The following is a 15089-nucleotide window of genomic DNA, read 5'->3' as shown; positions in this document are numbered from 1 at the left end:
TGCTGCCCTGAGCCAGAGGGCCCCCCACTGCTGATGGGGTGGGGGGTGCAATAAGATGAAACAGAGAGGATGAGAGGGCTGCAGGCCAAGGCCAAACGATACTAGTGCCTGCAAGGGCAGCCGCTGGCACCGCGGGAAGGCGGGACCCAGACTACTGAGCTTTACGCTGAACCAGGGCTCCCCGCCACGCTGCTTTACACGGAATGAGGGGTCCCCACCACGCTGTCTGCCACATCAGGATTTTTGACGTCGGAATCGAAATCTGGACTCCACAACTCTGGCCAAGCATGAGCACCTGAGGCCCGAGTAGGACACCTGTCCCCCTGGTGTAGGCACGTGGAGACTGGCCCAGGAGGCAGGTGGTTAACTAACCTGACACTGTGCAGCTGGGAGAGGGGCTGGTCCACATTCAGGGAGGGCAAGGGGGATGATTTTTCACTAAGAAAAGCTCCCTCTGTGAGGCTGCATGATGAATTCAAGAACTACCTGAGAGGCGCAGGAGGAGAAGGCCAGACCAGCAGAGGGGTGAAAGAGAGGCAGGCTGGCTGCATTTAAAGGAGCCAGAATGGCAGAGAAACACAGAAGCTTCCTCCTCCTCCAATGAACTTTGACTGCTTTCTCCCTGAGGGTCAGGAGAGAAATCAATTTAAACAGGTTCCTAACGAGTAATGAGGCATGAAGTGCAAAGGTGATGGGGCCCTGTGTTTGCAGGTGGTTGCCTGGGGGAGAAACAAAAAAGCATAACCCAGTGAATGCGGCAAAGATGCCCCACAAGACTCATTTTCTCCATGTTTTCAGTTTGAGTGACTGCATTCTCTCTGTCCCACTCCATTCAATTCCAAGGAAACTTGTCAGCAACGGCTCCAACCCAGAGTCTGGCCTAGCGCTGATCTGGGGTGTGGAGGCAGCAGAAACAGAAGCGAGACTTGGCACATTCCAGGAAACCAGACCCCTATTCTAATGGGTGCTGTGGCTGCAAATTCCAGGGCCCTGGGGGCCTGGGCACACAGGGGCCTGTGCAATTAGGTTTCTCTGAACCTTGCAGAGAAAATGCACAGGAAGGAGAGAGACATCACTTGGCTGTGGCCAAGGCAGCAGACTGACGTGTAAAACAAACCTGAAAATCCTATGCATCATCAGTGGCACCGTCTGCATCCAAGCAAGGACGAACCGACACCGGCTGTGAAAAGACAGCTTTGGTGTCAAGTTTCCCACGGCCAAAGGCTCTCGGATCTATTCTTGTTAAAACAAACTGAATTCACAAGTAGCAACTGTTATTTTTTTTTAAGGTTCAAAATTGAATGATGGTCTACTATCTTTTGCATAGAAATAAAGAAATAAAATTCAGAAGAGTTACGTGTGACCCATTTCTTTCTTCATAATGAATAAAGGAGGAAGAGGAGGCGGAGCCTGGGAGCCTGGCGTCGATTTCCAGCCCACACTGGCACTTCCAAGCGCTGGCAGACCCTCTTTCCGGTGCAGTCTCCCAGACAGCTCGGAGTGGGAAAAGCTCGCCCGACGCCAGACCTCAGACTGCAACTCTGTCCCCCATATCCATGGTGCCCTGCGAGGAACTGTTTGCAGGAGCTGGGCCAAGGCTGCAACAGATGGTGCTGGAAAAGAGTGGGGAGGGTGAAGTGAAGGGGCAGAAAGACCGACCCCAACAAGTCTAAGACAGTCTCCCCAAATTAGCAACAAGCTTTCGGGGGCACTTGGCCAGGTGGCTGCAAACCCCTATATGTGCTATCAGTCACAAGCATGGCCCCGTTCTGCAGCTTCAACTTTACTGGTAAAATGTGCCTTTTCCAGAACAATGTGTCCATGTTTAAAGGAGCCTGTCACCGACAATCACTTTTCAGTCTCATTGACAAAAAAAAAGTCCTAGCTTTGCAAACCATGGTGGATGCTTGGGTTTGGTCAGTATTGTTGCATTCAACAAAGTCTTATCTGACTTAATTTATGTATTAGAAAAAAAAGTTTCCAATCAATTCCACCACACGATTTTTTTTCAGAAGTCTCCTGAATGCCCAACATGATGCGTCTATTATTATCTTCAGGGAAAGGGCTGACTGCTCAGTTCACAAAAACACTATTAACTTTCCTCTTGATAAGCATCTGGCTCCGGTCTTGACCTTCCCAGATATCTCAGCTGAGTTCTCTTCCTGCTCCGACCGCTCCTGGTTGTTATGTCTGGAGGGGCCGAGGCAGTTCAGGATCCTGAATCCTCCAGCCGCAAGCAGCAGGCTGGGAGGTGATGGTTTAGTTGATTAAGGGGTCTGGAACACGCCTCTCAGCTGTCATCAGCCACCCTCTCACAGGCCCCCTGGTGGAGGAGGGTGGGCCTGGGACTTAGGGGAAAGGAAACAGGAAGGTAGAAGGAGGGATTTGATGTGATGGTGAACCAAGGCCCTCTGACCAAGAAGGGAACAGTTCTTCCCAAAAAGTACCCTCTACCCTTCTGCTGATGAGCACTATCCTCAAGATATGAGGAAGAGAATGAGGGGAACTAATAAAACTGAGACAGAAGCCAGGAAGAATCTTTGGCTCAAGTAAGAAGTGAAAAGTGGGCCCTGAGACCCAAGACAAGCCACTTCCCCTCAATGGGCCTCAGTTACCTCACTAGTAAGATGAGGGGGAAGGCTAGACCATTTCCGACATCCTTTCCAGCTCCAGAAAAAGTTATATGATCTAGAGGCTGGCCTGGTGGCGTAGTGGTTAAGTTCACACACTGCGCTTCGGCGGCCCCGGCTTTCATAGGTTCAGATCCCGGGCACGAACCTATGCACCGCTTAACAAGCCATGCTGTGGCAGACGTCCCACATATAAAGTAGAGGAAGATGGGCACGGATGTTAGCTCAGGGCCAATCTTCCTCAGCAAAAAGAGGAGGAGTGGCAACAGATGTTAGCTCAGGGCTAATCTTCCTCACCAAAAAAAAAAAAGTTATATGATCTAATAAATCTGAAAATTGCATTTTCTGATCTTTTCCTTTCAGTGCCTAATTCCCATCCATATAGAATATTCTTATTTTCAAGGCTGCTTCCTGTGTCATGTGCTCTAGTTTCTTCTGACAGAGCAAGTCAATGCCTTCTCAGCAGTTCAGACTTTCAAAGTGACTTTGGGACTGGGATTTGGACCCCCATCAGGGAGAGAAAATAAAATAAAAGTCTAGCCTTCCTACATTCACATAACAGAATATTATTTGGTCATAAAATGGAATGAAGCGCTGATACCTACTACAACATGGATGAACCCCGAAAACGTTATTCTAAGTGAAAGAAGCCAGTTACAAAGCACCACATATTATCTGATTCCATTTATATGAAATGTCCAGAAAGGGCAGATCCATAGAGACAGAAAGCTGATTAGCGGTTGCCTAGGGCTGGGCAGAGGGGAAGTATGGGGTGACTGTTAATGGGTATTGGGTTTCTTTTTAGAGTGATGAAAATGTCCTAGAATTAGAACACAGATACTGATGACAGTTGCACGACTCTGAGTATATGAAAACTCTGAACTGGACACTTTAAAAGGATGAATTTTATGGTATGCGAATAACATCTCAATAAAATTGCAATAAAAAAAGGAAAAAATTAATGTCACTTGTTTCTTTTTACTTTTTTAATGTGGCTACTAGACAACTGGATTTTATATATGTGGCTTATGTTATATTTCTGTCTATGTGTACAAAACATTTGAATAAACATATTCTTCACTTTTCAAAACAAACAAAAACCCTCTGGGTTCCTCTTGCATCCTGGACAGAGCTGGCATCCGGGAGGGTCGGTGCAGAGAGACCTGGGCTGGGCCTCCAGGGACTCAGGTTCTCTGTCACAGCCCGGGTTGTGACCTTGGGCCTTCACGTCCCCTCGCTGGTCCCAGCTCCCCACTGAAAACATGAGTGTTGGACCAGATGACCTGACAACTGCGTGACCCCTTCCAGATCAGATTATCTGTGATCACAACTCCATCCCCAGGTAAAAACAAATTTTAAAAATGCTCATTCTACCCAAAACCTTGCTTATCTCTTAAAATCTATCAATCTGAGAATAAAAGTAACTTAAAGACAGACCAGGCAATTTACCAAGTGAGCAGAATGAATGGTTTGGTTGGTACTGTCCTATTCCATCTATCCTGAAGGATTTCTTTCGGGGGAATTTCTTTCTGGCTGCCCCAGCTTTCAGTGACTTGGGAAGTTAATAATTCCACAGCTGACAGCAACAAATATGGGTACAACCCTCCTGGAAAATAATTTGGCAATACACACCCAGGGCCATAAAAAATCCATATCCTTCCATCCTGTCATTGCACTTCTTGGTATCTATCCCAAGGGAATAACTCTAGATACATAAATAGCCGTGAACGTGAAAATGTTCGTTTCAGTACTGTTTGCAACAGCAGCCATGGCCCAAATGGACACAAAGGGGAAAACAGTTAACCAAACGGTGCTAACGCTCGGGACAGAAATGAAGAAGCTGCTGGAATGATGGTGGAATCATGGGACTTTCTTCTCCTTTTCTTTATTTTTGACGTGATTGAACTATATTTATTAAAAAACTGACAGAGTACAATATGTCATCAAATGTACGAATGCATTTCCCAGGATGTCTAAACAGTATGGTGAAAAGAAATTAAAAAGAGCATTTATGGGGCCGGCCGGGTGGCGCAGCAGTTGAGTGTACACGCTCTGCTTCAGCGGCCTGGGGTTCGCAGGTTCGGATCCCGGGCGCACATCGAGCACCGCTTGTGAAGCCACGCTGTGGTGGCGTCCCATATAACGTAGAAGAAAATGGGCACAGATGTTGGCCCAGGGCCAATCTTCCTCAGCAAAAAAGAGGAGGATTGTCATTGGATGTTAGATACAGGAAGATCAGGGCTGATCTTCCTCACAAAAAAAAAAAAAAAGAGCCTTTATGCAAAGAGGGGAAAACTTGGTATATTCATCCCAAAGAAAGTCGAACCACAGCTTAAAAGATGTGGAACCATCTCAGCGCTGACGTTATCTGGCATGCCCACCATGATATTTATACTGATTTTTTTTCCCTTCAGCAAGAGCACTATAATTATGGTTCAAGGGCATTAATATGTGCTTAGAACTCTTGAGGGGAGAAATCAGTCACTATGTGGATAGCTTTTGGGTCATCTTCCAACCCACGGAGATTATTTGAGGGGGAAAAAAGTTTCCCTTAGCATTATTTTGTAATGGGAGACTAAGTGAAAGCACCCAATGTTTCTCAGCCTCATGGGAAAATCACGAGGGGGACCCTGGCCTCTCCAGTCCCAGCAGGAAGGTGCGGCTCAGGTGGGAAGGGCTCAGGGGCTCTACCTTGGGCCTCAGGATGGAGTCCACACTGGACCCCCACTAATGAGCTGGGCAGCTTATGAGAGTCGTGTTTCCTTTGGGTGCCTTAGTTTCCCCATCTGTAAACTGAAGAGTTGGGCTATAGGACCTGCAAAGACCTTCCAGATTCAGGTTTCATGCTGTGGGATTCTGTCCTCTTTATAAGGCAGTTGGTGGCTTTGGCCAACTACCAGTGTCTCTGCAGGAAAGGAGGTGTCTTTGTCCATAGGATCCCAGAAAACACGAAAATGGGGAGTTGATATAGTTAGAGATGGGTTGTGGAAGGTGAGAGCACAATGATATTTTCCAGAGGTTAGAGCATTATATGGTTGGCCAATGATTGGCATTCCAAGGGAACAGACTGGATGAGAAGTATTATAGCACCTCACAGACACAAAGGTATTAGTGCACATGGTCCTTTCTAGACTGTCTCAAATTCTTGCCCTTCTTCCTGTACCTTCTGTGGGGTTATCAGACGTTTCCTACCGGGCTTTTTCCAATGAGGACTGAACCATATTGGGCTACGTTTTTCAGAGCCAAAAATGTTAAATTGGTGGAGAAATGTCAAGCTAGGATCTAAGGAACCTCAACTCAAGCTAGGATCTAAGGAACCTCAACTCAGCATTTCTTGAGCTGCAAACTCAGCCTAAGAACACTAGAAGGCAGACGACAGACTCCCCGGTGAGCACTATGTGCTCTCCACAATATAGACACAAGAGACGGTCATGTGCTCTGTATAATAATTGGGGTGCTGATGTTTTGAACCAAAGCATTCTGACCTTGAAGATGATGGTGGTGAACTCTGCCTTTAGTTCTCCCTGAAACAGAGTCAGTGCTCCAAGGCAATTCAGTCACTTTGGCCCAGAGCTACCACATCTCAGCGGGACATGTGGCCCAGAGGAGACCCATGGCCTGACTCCCAGGAAGCATATTACTTTTTTCCATCCTGGTTCCACTGTTTGGTGCCTGGAGTCCTGGATGAGTCTAGAATTGCTAGAGGTGAGCAGGCAGAAAATCAGTAAGGATGTAGTTGACCCAAACAGCACTATCAATCCACTAGACTTAATTCACGTTTATAGAACACTCTATCCAACAACAGCAGAATATTCTACTGTTCACATGAAACATTCACCAAGAGAGACCACATTCTAGACCAGAAAACACACCCTAACTAATTCAAAAGAACAAAAATCATACAAAGTATGTTCTCAGCCCACAATGGAACTGAACTAGAAATCAATAACAGAAAGATAGCTGGAAAGCCCCCAAATATTTGGATACTAAACAACACACTTCTAAATAATACTGAGTCAAAGAAGTCTCAAGAACAGTTTGAGAGTGAGACAGACTTGGGTTCAAATCCTGGCTCTGACTTCTCCCACTGGGTGGCCTTGGACAATTATAATTCGCTTCTTGGAGCCTCATTGATTTCCTCAGCAAGGGAACGGGGATAATGGCCCCTCTCTCCCTGGGTGGCGATGAGGGAAGAACAAGACAGGCCCAGAAGACAATTAGCACAGTGCCCAGCTCCCAGACAGCACTCGGTGGTGGTAGCTCTTCAGCTCTTCATTGTTTTGTCCAGTGCTGTTCCCCACCACCTGGCTGTCCTGGAGAATGTGGTCCCCTGTTCCCCAGGCTAGCTCACTCTGTGCCAGAGAAAAGCAGATGTGACTACTGAATGCTGAGCCTTCTCTCCTCGGTACCCAGTGGCAGCCATCTGCCTGGGCATCCCCAACTGGCAAAACCCTCTGCGTCCGTCCATCCCCACCAAGCAGTGATTGCCACTTGGAGTACTGGCCGTAGAGAGAGGGCTCTCCTAGTCATGGGGTGCGAGATGACTCAACTGCTGGATGATCTGGTAAAATCTCTCCAGAGACTATGTGAAAGGGAACTCTACTTCAAATCTCGCCAGACTCTGAGGAAAAAAAACAGCTCACCATACAGACAAGTCTACTGTCTTCTTTTCGAGGTTTGATTGCACAACTAATGAAAAAGATGTTTCCTGAGGTTTGAAAATATTGCACAAGGCTCTGACTCATTAACATAGGGGTTACTCAAATTTGAAAATTATCAGAAATTCCAGCCACAACAATAGGCCCAAGGAGACATGATTATCTCCTGGTGAGGGACCAGCTGCTGTCACACCACGTGGTAGAGGACTGTTTTTATGAAATACGCTTACTCAACAATTTGTTCTAGGAATCTAAAATAATAGGGTACCCGTGGACTCTCCAACTCTTTTTTTCCTTGAGATGTGACAAACCTTCCCTTGTGAGGAATTCCCAAAGCATGGAAGTCAAACCAAGCATCATTCAGGAAGGTCCCTGGGCTTCCATAAACTGCTATCTCCTGAGCGTCACAAACTCCAGGGAGGGTTAAGGAGATGACACTTGTAAAACCCCAGGTGTTCCAGACACGAAGCTCTTCATTCAGGAGAAGTTACCACTTCTCAGATGACACAGGCAACCAATGGGGGTTTCAGAGGGTGACAGGCAAGGCCGTGTCTGAGTCCCTCTGCCCAGGGAACCTCTTCTAACATTCTTATTGGCAAATTCCAAGTCAGCCTCCAGGACACACATCCCACATCACCTTCACTCTTCATTCTCTAACCCACCACCCACCTTATTATCCCCAGGAAGACAAGATCACCACAGCACTTTCCGCTCTGAGCTGACTCTTGTTAGATGCTTCAATGATATGATGATGATTATCATTCTCATAGCTCACATTGATTGAGTTCTAGTAACGTGTCAGACACAGTTCTAAGCACTCCATACAATTAGGTGCTTCCTTCCTCCAACAATCCTACGAGGTATGTATGTACGTACTATTATTTTTTTTTTTTTTTTTTTTTTTTTTTAAAGGTTTTATTTATTTATTTTTCCCCCAAAGCCCCAGTACATAGTTGTCTGTCATAGCTGCACATCCTTCTAGTTGCTGTATGTGGGACGCGGCCTCAGCATGGCTGGAGGAGTGGTGCCTCAGTGCACACCCGGGATCCGAACCCGGGCCGCCGGCAGCGGAGCGCACGCACTTAACCGCTAAGCCACGGGGCCGGCCCCCGTACTATTATTTTTATTATTATTTTACTGATGAGGAAACGGAGACTTAGAAAGATTAGCTCACATACGCAAAGTCACACATTTAGAAAGTGGTGAACTGACTCTAGAAGCCCAGTCCATAAGCCAGGTGTTTTATGACCGACCATGAACTCCTTGAGATCATGGGCCACTGAGCCTTACTCACCTCTGACTCCCTATATCCGGACATTCTAAGTACACAGTAGGTGTTCAAAAAATACTCTGAATAAATTTAGAACTCACAGATCTCACGTCACTGATTCTAAAAGCTGAACTCTGTGCCCTTCCAGCAGCGACAGACACGCCTCTTTGTTGCCACCCCTTTCCGTCCCGCAGTGTGCTGTACTGGCTCATGTCCATCGGTGGTTCTAGACACACGTCACCCAGCAGCACTGACTCACACCAACTTCCCTGCCACTTCTGGGAGCCTTTTGGAAAAGCATTTGGAATGGCTATACTTCTCAGTTTCTCTGTTGATACTAATTTTCTTTCTTCTTTTTTTTAATGGCAGAGAAGGTGGAACAGGACAAATGAAATGGCTCAGGAGGGACCTCATTCCAGAGGACCCACGGCAGCCCAGCTTCGGGGCCCCTGGAAAGGAGCGAGGGATCCAGGCTTCCTGGAGCTCATCTCTTGGGGGTGGGCACGTTGCCATGGTGGTCATCCAGGGACATTCAGCAGCCGACACAAAGCTGAAATATAGGCAACCAGGCCCAAGATGGGCCACATGCGTTCCATGCCAATCTTGGCTTTAACCATTAATAATTTAAGAAAAAGAAATAGCTCTTAGAGAAGCCAGCCCAGCCTTTAAAATAGGGATGAGGTAATCACAATTCTTCAGAGATTGGTTTTCTTACAAGATTCACAGACCATTCCAGCCAGAAGGGACCTCAGAGATCATCTGGCCCAATCCTCTCACTGCTGAGGCTCTGAGAGGTCGGGGGCCGGTCACCTGGCCAGGTAACAGCCTACGAGGGGCCAGAGCCAGTGGTCAGCCTGTGGCCCTCCACCCCAGCCCGCCTTCCAAGGAACCCTCAACCACTGCCAAGCCTGATTTCTTCTTCAAATTAAGCCTGACCTGAGCTATTTATTCACTTGAAATATAAGCTCATGGAAAGTCTGATTTCTCAATCCAAGGCACGAAACTGCGTCCAGGATCCCGTAACTCCAAACGGACTCAGAATTCGGCCCCGCAGTCCTAAGGCTGTTGGGTGTCTGACCACAGTTAGCTCACGGTCCCCGCCATAATCGCTTACTGAATACAGTTATTTTAAGCTTAGTCTAAAGCAACCTATTTAGAGTTTTTCTGGATGGAATGAAGTTACTCAAATGCTTGGCTTTTGACACTGTTAACGTACGAATTTTATGAAACCTTAATACGTTAACTCTTGAGCAAAACCAACAGAACAATAAAAGGAGATAACCAACCAGAATGAGCAAAGCCTTATAAACTGCTCAAAAGTCATCAGAGCCCATGGTTCTTCCCCAGGAATGCGGGGCTGGGCTCCACCTTCAGAGGCCCTCCCTCATCAGTCCTGGGGTGAGGCCAGGACGGGGAGCTCCTGGATCCCCACTGCGCTTGCAGGTCTCTGGGCTACTCTGAGCTGCTGTTTGGGGCAGGGTCGGCTCCTGGGGTGTGTACTAGGAGGAGAAACAGACCAGGCTTCCGAGGTTTAGGGAGTCTTTCTCAGGCCTCTTTCCTGGCTTCTTGTCCATTTTTAGCAGGGCTCTGCAGCGCTGCACATCCTGGCTGATTTTCTGGAATGCCTGGGAGTCCAGAGGGGCCTTTCTCTCCCCACGGGCCACTTGAGGCCCGGGGCTCTGGTTTGGAAACATCTTCACTACAGCCCCTTCAGCTCTTGTTTTTCTTCAGCAAGGGCTGCATCGATGGCCACTGGAAGCAACCCTGTCCTCCAACTCCTGTGTCTGTGGGGTGAGAGCTGTGATGTGTCCTGTGTTTCATCTCCAGGCCGTGGCCATCTGGAGCACTGTTTATTCCAGCTCTGAGCTGCAGCTTAGCTGGGGTTGGCTTATAATCTCAGTTTCTCTGTCGACAGCACAGCATGGTGATTATGAATGGGCTCTGGGCCACATGCACGGGTTCAAGCCCTGGGCAAGGTACTGCTCTGCTCTGTGACTCTGTTTCCGGCTATAACACGGGAGGATGACAGCACACCCTTCGGAGGACTGCTGGGAGGGTCAGTGAGCTCCTATAGGCCTGGCACAGAATAAGCACTAAATATACGTCAGCCCTCACTGTTGTGCTATTTTTAATTGCTATTCCTTTTTTGTAATCTCCTGATCAGTAAAGAGTTTTTGCTTTAAACTAAACTGTTAACGGAGGAAGACGACAGATTCTTGTTCTCTAGTATAACTGTACACTTTCCCTGACAGCAGCACTGATTTCTGAAATAGATGATTTGCCCTCATTTCCAGAACTGTGATTAGAGATACTCTCTGAAGTCTCCGTTAAACAGCTTACAGATAAAAGTGTTTTCTCTTGAACGGTGACACATTCCCCCATCCAAAGACCCACCAAGTGCTGCTCGCCTGGCCGGGGACCTCCAGTCTGACAGTGTTTCCTGCCTCCCCTCGCCCTCACTCTCTGCTCCAGACAAGCCCTCCTTGTGATCTTGGAAATCATGGAGCCTGCTCCGTCTCTGGAGATCCTTCACCACGTGTTCACAGGGCCTGCTTGAACTTCAGGCCTCTAGTCAAACGGTACCTCCTCCAAAGGCCTCCCCTGTCTGCCCCAGCTAAAACGGCACTCCTGCCAACCCTCTCAACCAGCACAGGCGGCCAGTTTACCTCATTTAACAATGACACCAAGTGACCTGCTCGAGGGCAGGGCTGCGACTGACTGAAGTCTGCTGGCTCCCAGGCTCCTGTCCTCAGAGATGCCTCTGGGAAGTCAAGGGCAGAGAGTCACATGAGGGGGGGCCTTGGGGGCAGCAAAAGCAAAGCCTTCCATTAAGGGAAGACTGGATGGCCATGGATCTCAGCAGCTCTTGTTTCTTCATTCATTCATTCATTCATACATTCATTCATTCATTCATCATCCATCCACCAGGTGCCTCCTATGTGCCAGGGAGACAGACAAACAAACAAGCAGTACCAGACACACTGCAGAGCTCAATAAACATCTGCAGAAAGAAGGGGGAAAGATGAGACCAGCCTCACACCCTCTCCATCTCTCCCTCCTTTCAAGGCCGCCACGCTCACCCTTCTGTGACTGCCCCCCGCTGGCTCTCCCAGGAGCCTGCTCTGGGCCTGATGATGGCCACTGGGAGAGGACCTGTTCCCTCCACACGGTGACTGTTAACGATTCTGCCAACGCCAAAGCTTGCTGAGTGACTCCACCTCACAGGCAATAAATCAGGTGCTCAAACGGTTACCCAGGACCCCATGCAGCGAGACTACAAACAGTAACAGCTGGCTTGTTTTTGACAAAAATACGCAATACGCTTTTTTAGTCATCACTTCACACTCAGACTACTGCAGCAGCTCTAACTCTGCACCCTGGTGCATTCTGTACCCCACCACTAGGTTAGTCCTACACCAGGCTTTCTTTGAGCTGCCGGGCTTCAAGAATGACCGAGTACATAGCACAGCCCTCCTTTGCTGCCCTGAGACTCAGCGCCACCAGCCTGGGTCACTCCTGCTGCCCTCCCCAAATGTCCCCAGCCATACCAGTCTACTCAGCACCTCCCAAACAAGGTTTCGCTCAGGCTGTTCCCCACTCCACCTAGGATGCACTTCCTGGCCCTCTGGAAACTTCTTTTACCCTGCCTGACCTCTCTTCCTCAGCCTCAGAGTTAAGGACTGGGTAGGCTCTGAGGAAAGCTGTCTGGATTCAAGAGGAACTCAGTTCCTCTTTCCGTAAAATGGGAATGATAGCAGAGGCTCCCTCCTCACGAGGCTGTGAAGACCCACTGGGTACAGCCACACCTGTAACACACCTGGCACACGGACTGGGGCACGGAGTGGGCACTCAAAAGGTGCATTTTCATGCCCATTCCTGAGTCTCTGCGGGATCACTTCTCTCCCCGATAACTCTCCTCCACTTTCTCACTAGGCTGTTTCCCCACGGCGGAGACTGGGCTCCCTGCTCCTGTGTTGGTGAAATACACAACCTCCAATTTCGCCAACACCACTCTGGCACCTTCTTCTCCATGTGAGCCAAACTGTCCCTGGCCCTAGTTGGGCATGCTGGACCAAACTCCTACAAAGAAAATCTAGACCAGCCCCTTGCCATGGGCTCCCCTCTCCCCGTCTCCATGCACTGCCTCCGGTGAGGAGGCAGAGCAGAGCGTGGCCCCAGCCAAGTGCACTGCCAAGCGAGGCTGGCGGGTCCCTCCACCGCTGGATTGGCCGCAGCTGAACTCCGTATTGTTTTTCCACATGGTCTCGCTGACTGGAGAGGAGAAGCATCCCTCTGGAAGGTCCCGCGAGACAGTTAGACGATTACTCCACCCTTCACCCCATCACCACCGCCTCCCCTGCCAGGAAGGGTCTTGTTAATACAGAAAAGATGCGGAAGGAGGGAGAAGGGGTCCACTTCTTCCTCATTCCTAACGCGGCTGCCCCTCTGCCTCTGCCGATTTCCTGATCCAAAGCCCCGTTAAGCTTATTCAAAAAGAGCCACTTTCATTTTTGCAGAGTTGGCCCAAACCACGGGAAGAAAGGCAGGCAGCCACACCGCCGCCGCGTCTGCGGTACGAAACCGGTGCCCGGTCAGGGAGACCACCTGGAGGAGTGGGGAGCGGATGGGAAACCCTGGTCCTTTCAATAAAAGTGAAGTTTTCACGGACAGGATCCATAATAAATGAATGCATGGTTAATTTTAAGGGAGGATAGTAGGGGGAGAAATGCAGAAAAGTAGAAGGAAGGGAAAGCGACAGAAATGAGTCCTTGTGGTCCCAACGCCTCCGGCTCGCTCCGCGCGAGACACCTTTCCCAGTCCCCAACTTCTCTCCTCCCTTTGTGCCCACATTCCTTGTTTGTCCTCCGGTCCCTGGCGCGGTGTGGTTCCCGGCGGGGCACTCAGCAGCCGGCCACCGGGCGGGACGCCCCGACACCCCGGCTCTGGGCTGCGGGACAGAGCGTGTCGGGCACCTGCCGGGCGTGGCACCCACCCCGGTCTGGGCGCAAAGCTTGGTTTCCAGGGAGCCCGCGGAACGCTGCCACCCCAGGGGTCGGTGCCCTCCTCTTCCAGCCAGTAGGTGCCCTGAACACCCTGCAGCGCCTCGCTGCCCCTCGGCTTGCCCGTCCGTCCCGCGGGGACAGGTCAGGGCTGGGATGGCGACACTGGGGAGCTCCCTGGGGCGCAACGCGCCGCGGGGCCGGGGTCGCCGCCCGCAGGTACCTTGGCCGCAGGCGCCACGCTGCAGGACGATGACCGGTGGCTGGTGCAGCCTCTCGGAGCGGCGGCTGGCGGCACGCAGCTGGCACGGGTTAGCGTAGGTGTTGGCGTCGCTGCCGCACACCGGCTCGTTGCTGGCGCAAACGCAGAGGCCGGCCTGCGCGCGCCGCCGCACGGTGGCCGAGGCCGGGACCCCGAAGGACACCACGCACTGCAGCCCCTCGCCGCACGGGCCCTCCTGCAGGCCGCACTCAGCCCCCTCGGGCGCGCCGCACACCTCGCAGCAGCCGCACGCGTCGCGGACACGGCCGCCCTCGCAGTGTGCCGGCGGCGGGGCGCAGCGCGCGGACTCGCAGCGCTCGGGACACCCGGCGGCAGGCGCCGAGCGGCCGGCCCGGGGCAGCTGCGCCGAGACGGGCGCCGCGAGCAGCAGCAGCAGCAGCAGCGGGAAGAAGGAGGCGCGCGAGGGCTGCATGGCGGCTCCGACGGCGGCGGCGGCGGGTTGAGCGAGGGCCGGAGAGCAGCGCCGGCGAGAGCGCGGGAGGGACTCCGGGGGAGCGGTTGGGAGTGCGCGCGGCCGCTCGGCCCAGCCCATTGGCCTCGCGGCGGTGACGAGCCGCCTTGGGGACGGGCACGGCGCCCGGGAGGGGGGCCGGATGGCGGGAGGCGGGCGGGCGGCTGGACCGGGGACCGCCCGCGGCGGGGGCAGGGCAGGCGCGCCCGGGCACGGCGGGGCTCCTGGGGCGCGGGCGGGGCGGCGTGCGGGTCCGCCCCCTCGCGGGGCTTAGTTTCCCGGTCTGCTCGTCCCACTTCTCCGCCTTTCGGGGGTTCTCTCACCGCGACCTAAAAGCTTAAAGGAGACTCTGCAAACGAGAACCTGCGGCGGCCCCGCGCGCGAGGGCCGGGGAAAGTTCCCGCAAACTGCCGAGTTGGGAAACGGCCAATCACGGGAAGGGGCCGCTGCCCAGACCCCCGGTTAAGTGCAGAAGTAATTAGAATATCATCATTCGAGTCTGATTCTTTTTAAAAGTTGTCGTGGGTAGGATGCGTGCTCGTACAGGAGCAGAAGAGCTCCGGAAGGAGACACGAGAAGCTGGGAACGGGCGGGAGTTGGGGGGAGTCTTGGATGGGAGAGGGGCTTTGTACTGTTTAAATTTTGAACACGTGCACGATTATTTCAAATAATTATTGTTATTAAATAGAAGAGCTCGCCTTTCATCTCCCACATAAGAGTCTTCGGTGCATCTTTTGGGACAGACGCGAGTCTAGGCGTTGCCAGGAGGGGCAGAGGCGACCCGAGATGTGGGTTCC

At 51.3% G+C, this 15089-nt stretch overlaps 1 protein-coding gene across 1 annotated transcript in view; it reads right to left on the bottom strand.

The window, feature by feature from the left end:
- The window catches only part of HTRA1 (HtrA serine peptidase 1), a 50374-nt gene extending 35964 nt beyond the window's left edge, over positions 1–14410 (bottom strand). The window contains exon 1 of the mRNA XM_087432755.1: positions 13782–14410. Coding sequence (XP_087288881.1) covers positions 13782–14373 — 592 coding nt within the window. The 5' untranslated portion in view covers positions 14374–14410. The remainder of the gene's footprint in view (positions 1–13781) is intronic.
- Between the last annotated feature and the right edge of the window lie 679 nt (positions 14411–15089).

Source organism: Ceratotherium simum, chromosome 6 (assembly GCF_057802395.1).
Source record: "Ceratotherium simum simum isolate JZ-2026a chromosome 6, ASM5780239v1, whole genome shotgun sequence".
NCBI lineage: Eukaryota > Metazoa > Chordata > Mammalia > Perissodactyla > Rhinocerotidae > Ceratotherium > Ceratotherium simum.
This window is presented reverse-complemented; position numbering and strand designations above follow the sequence as displayed.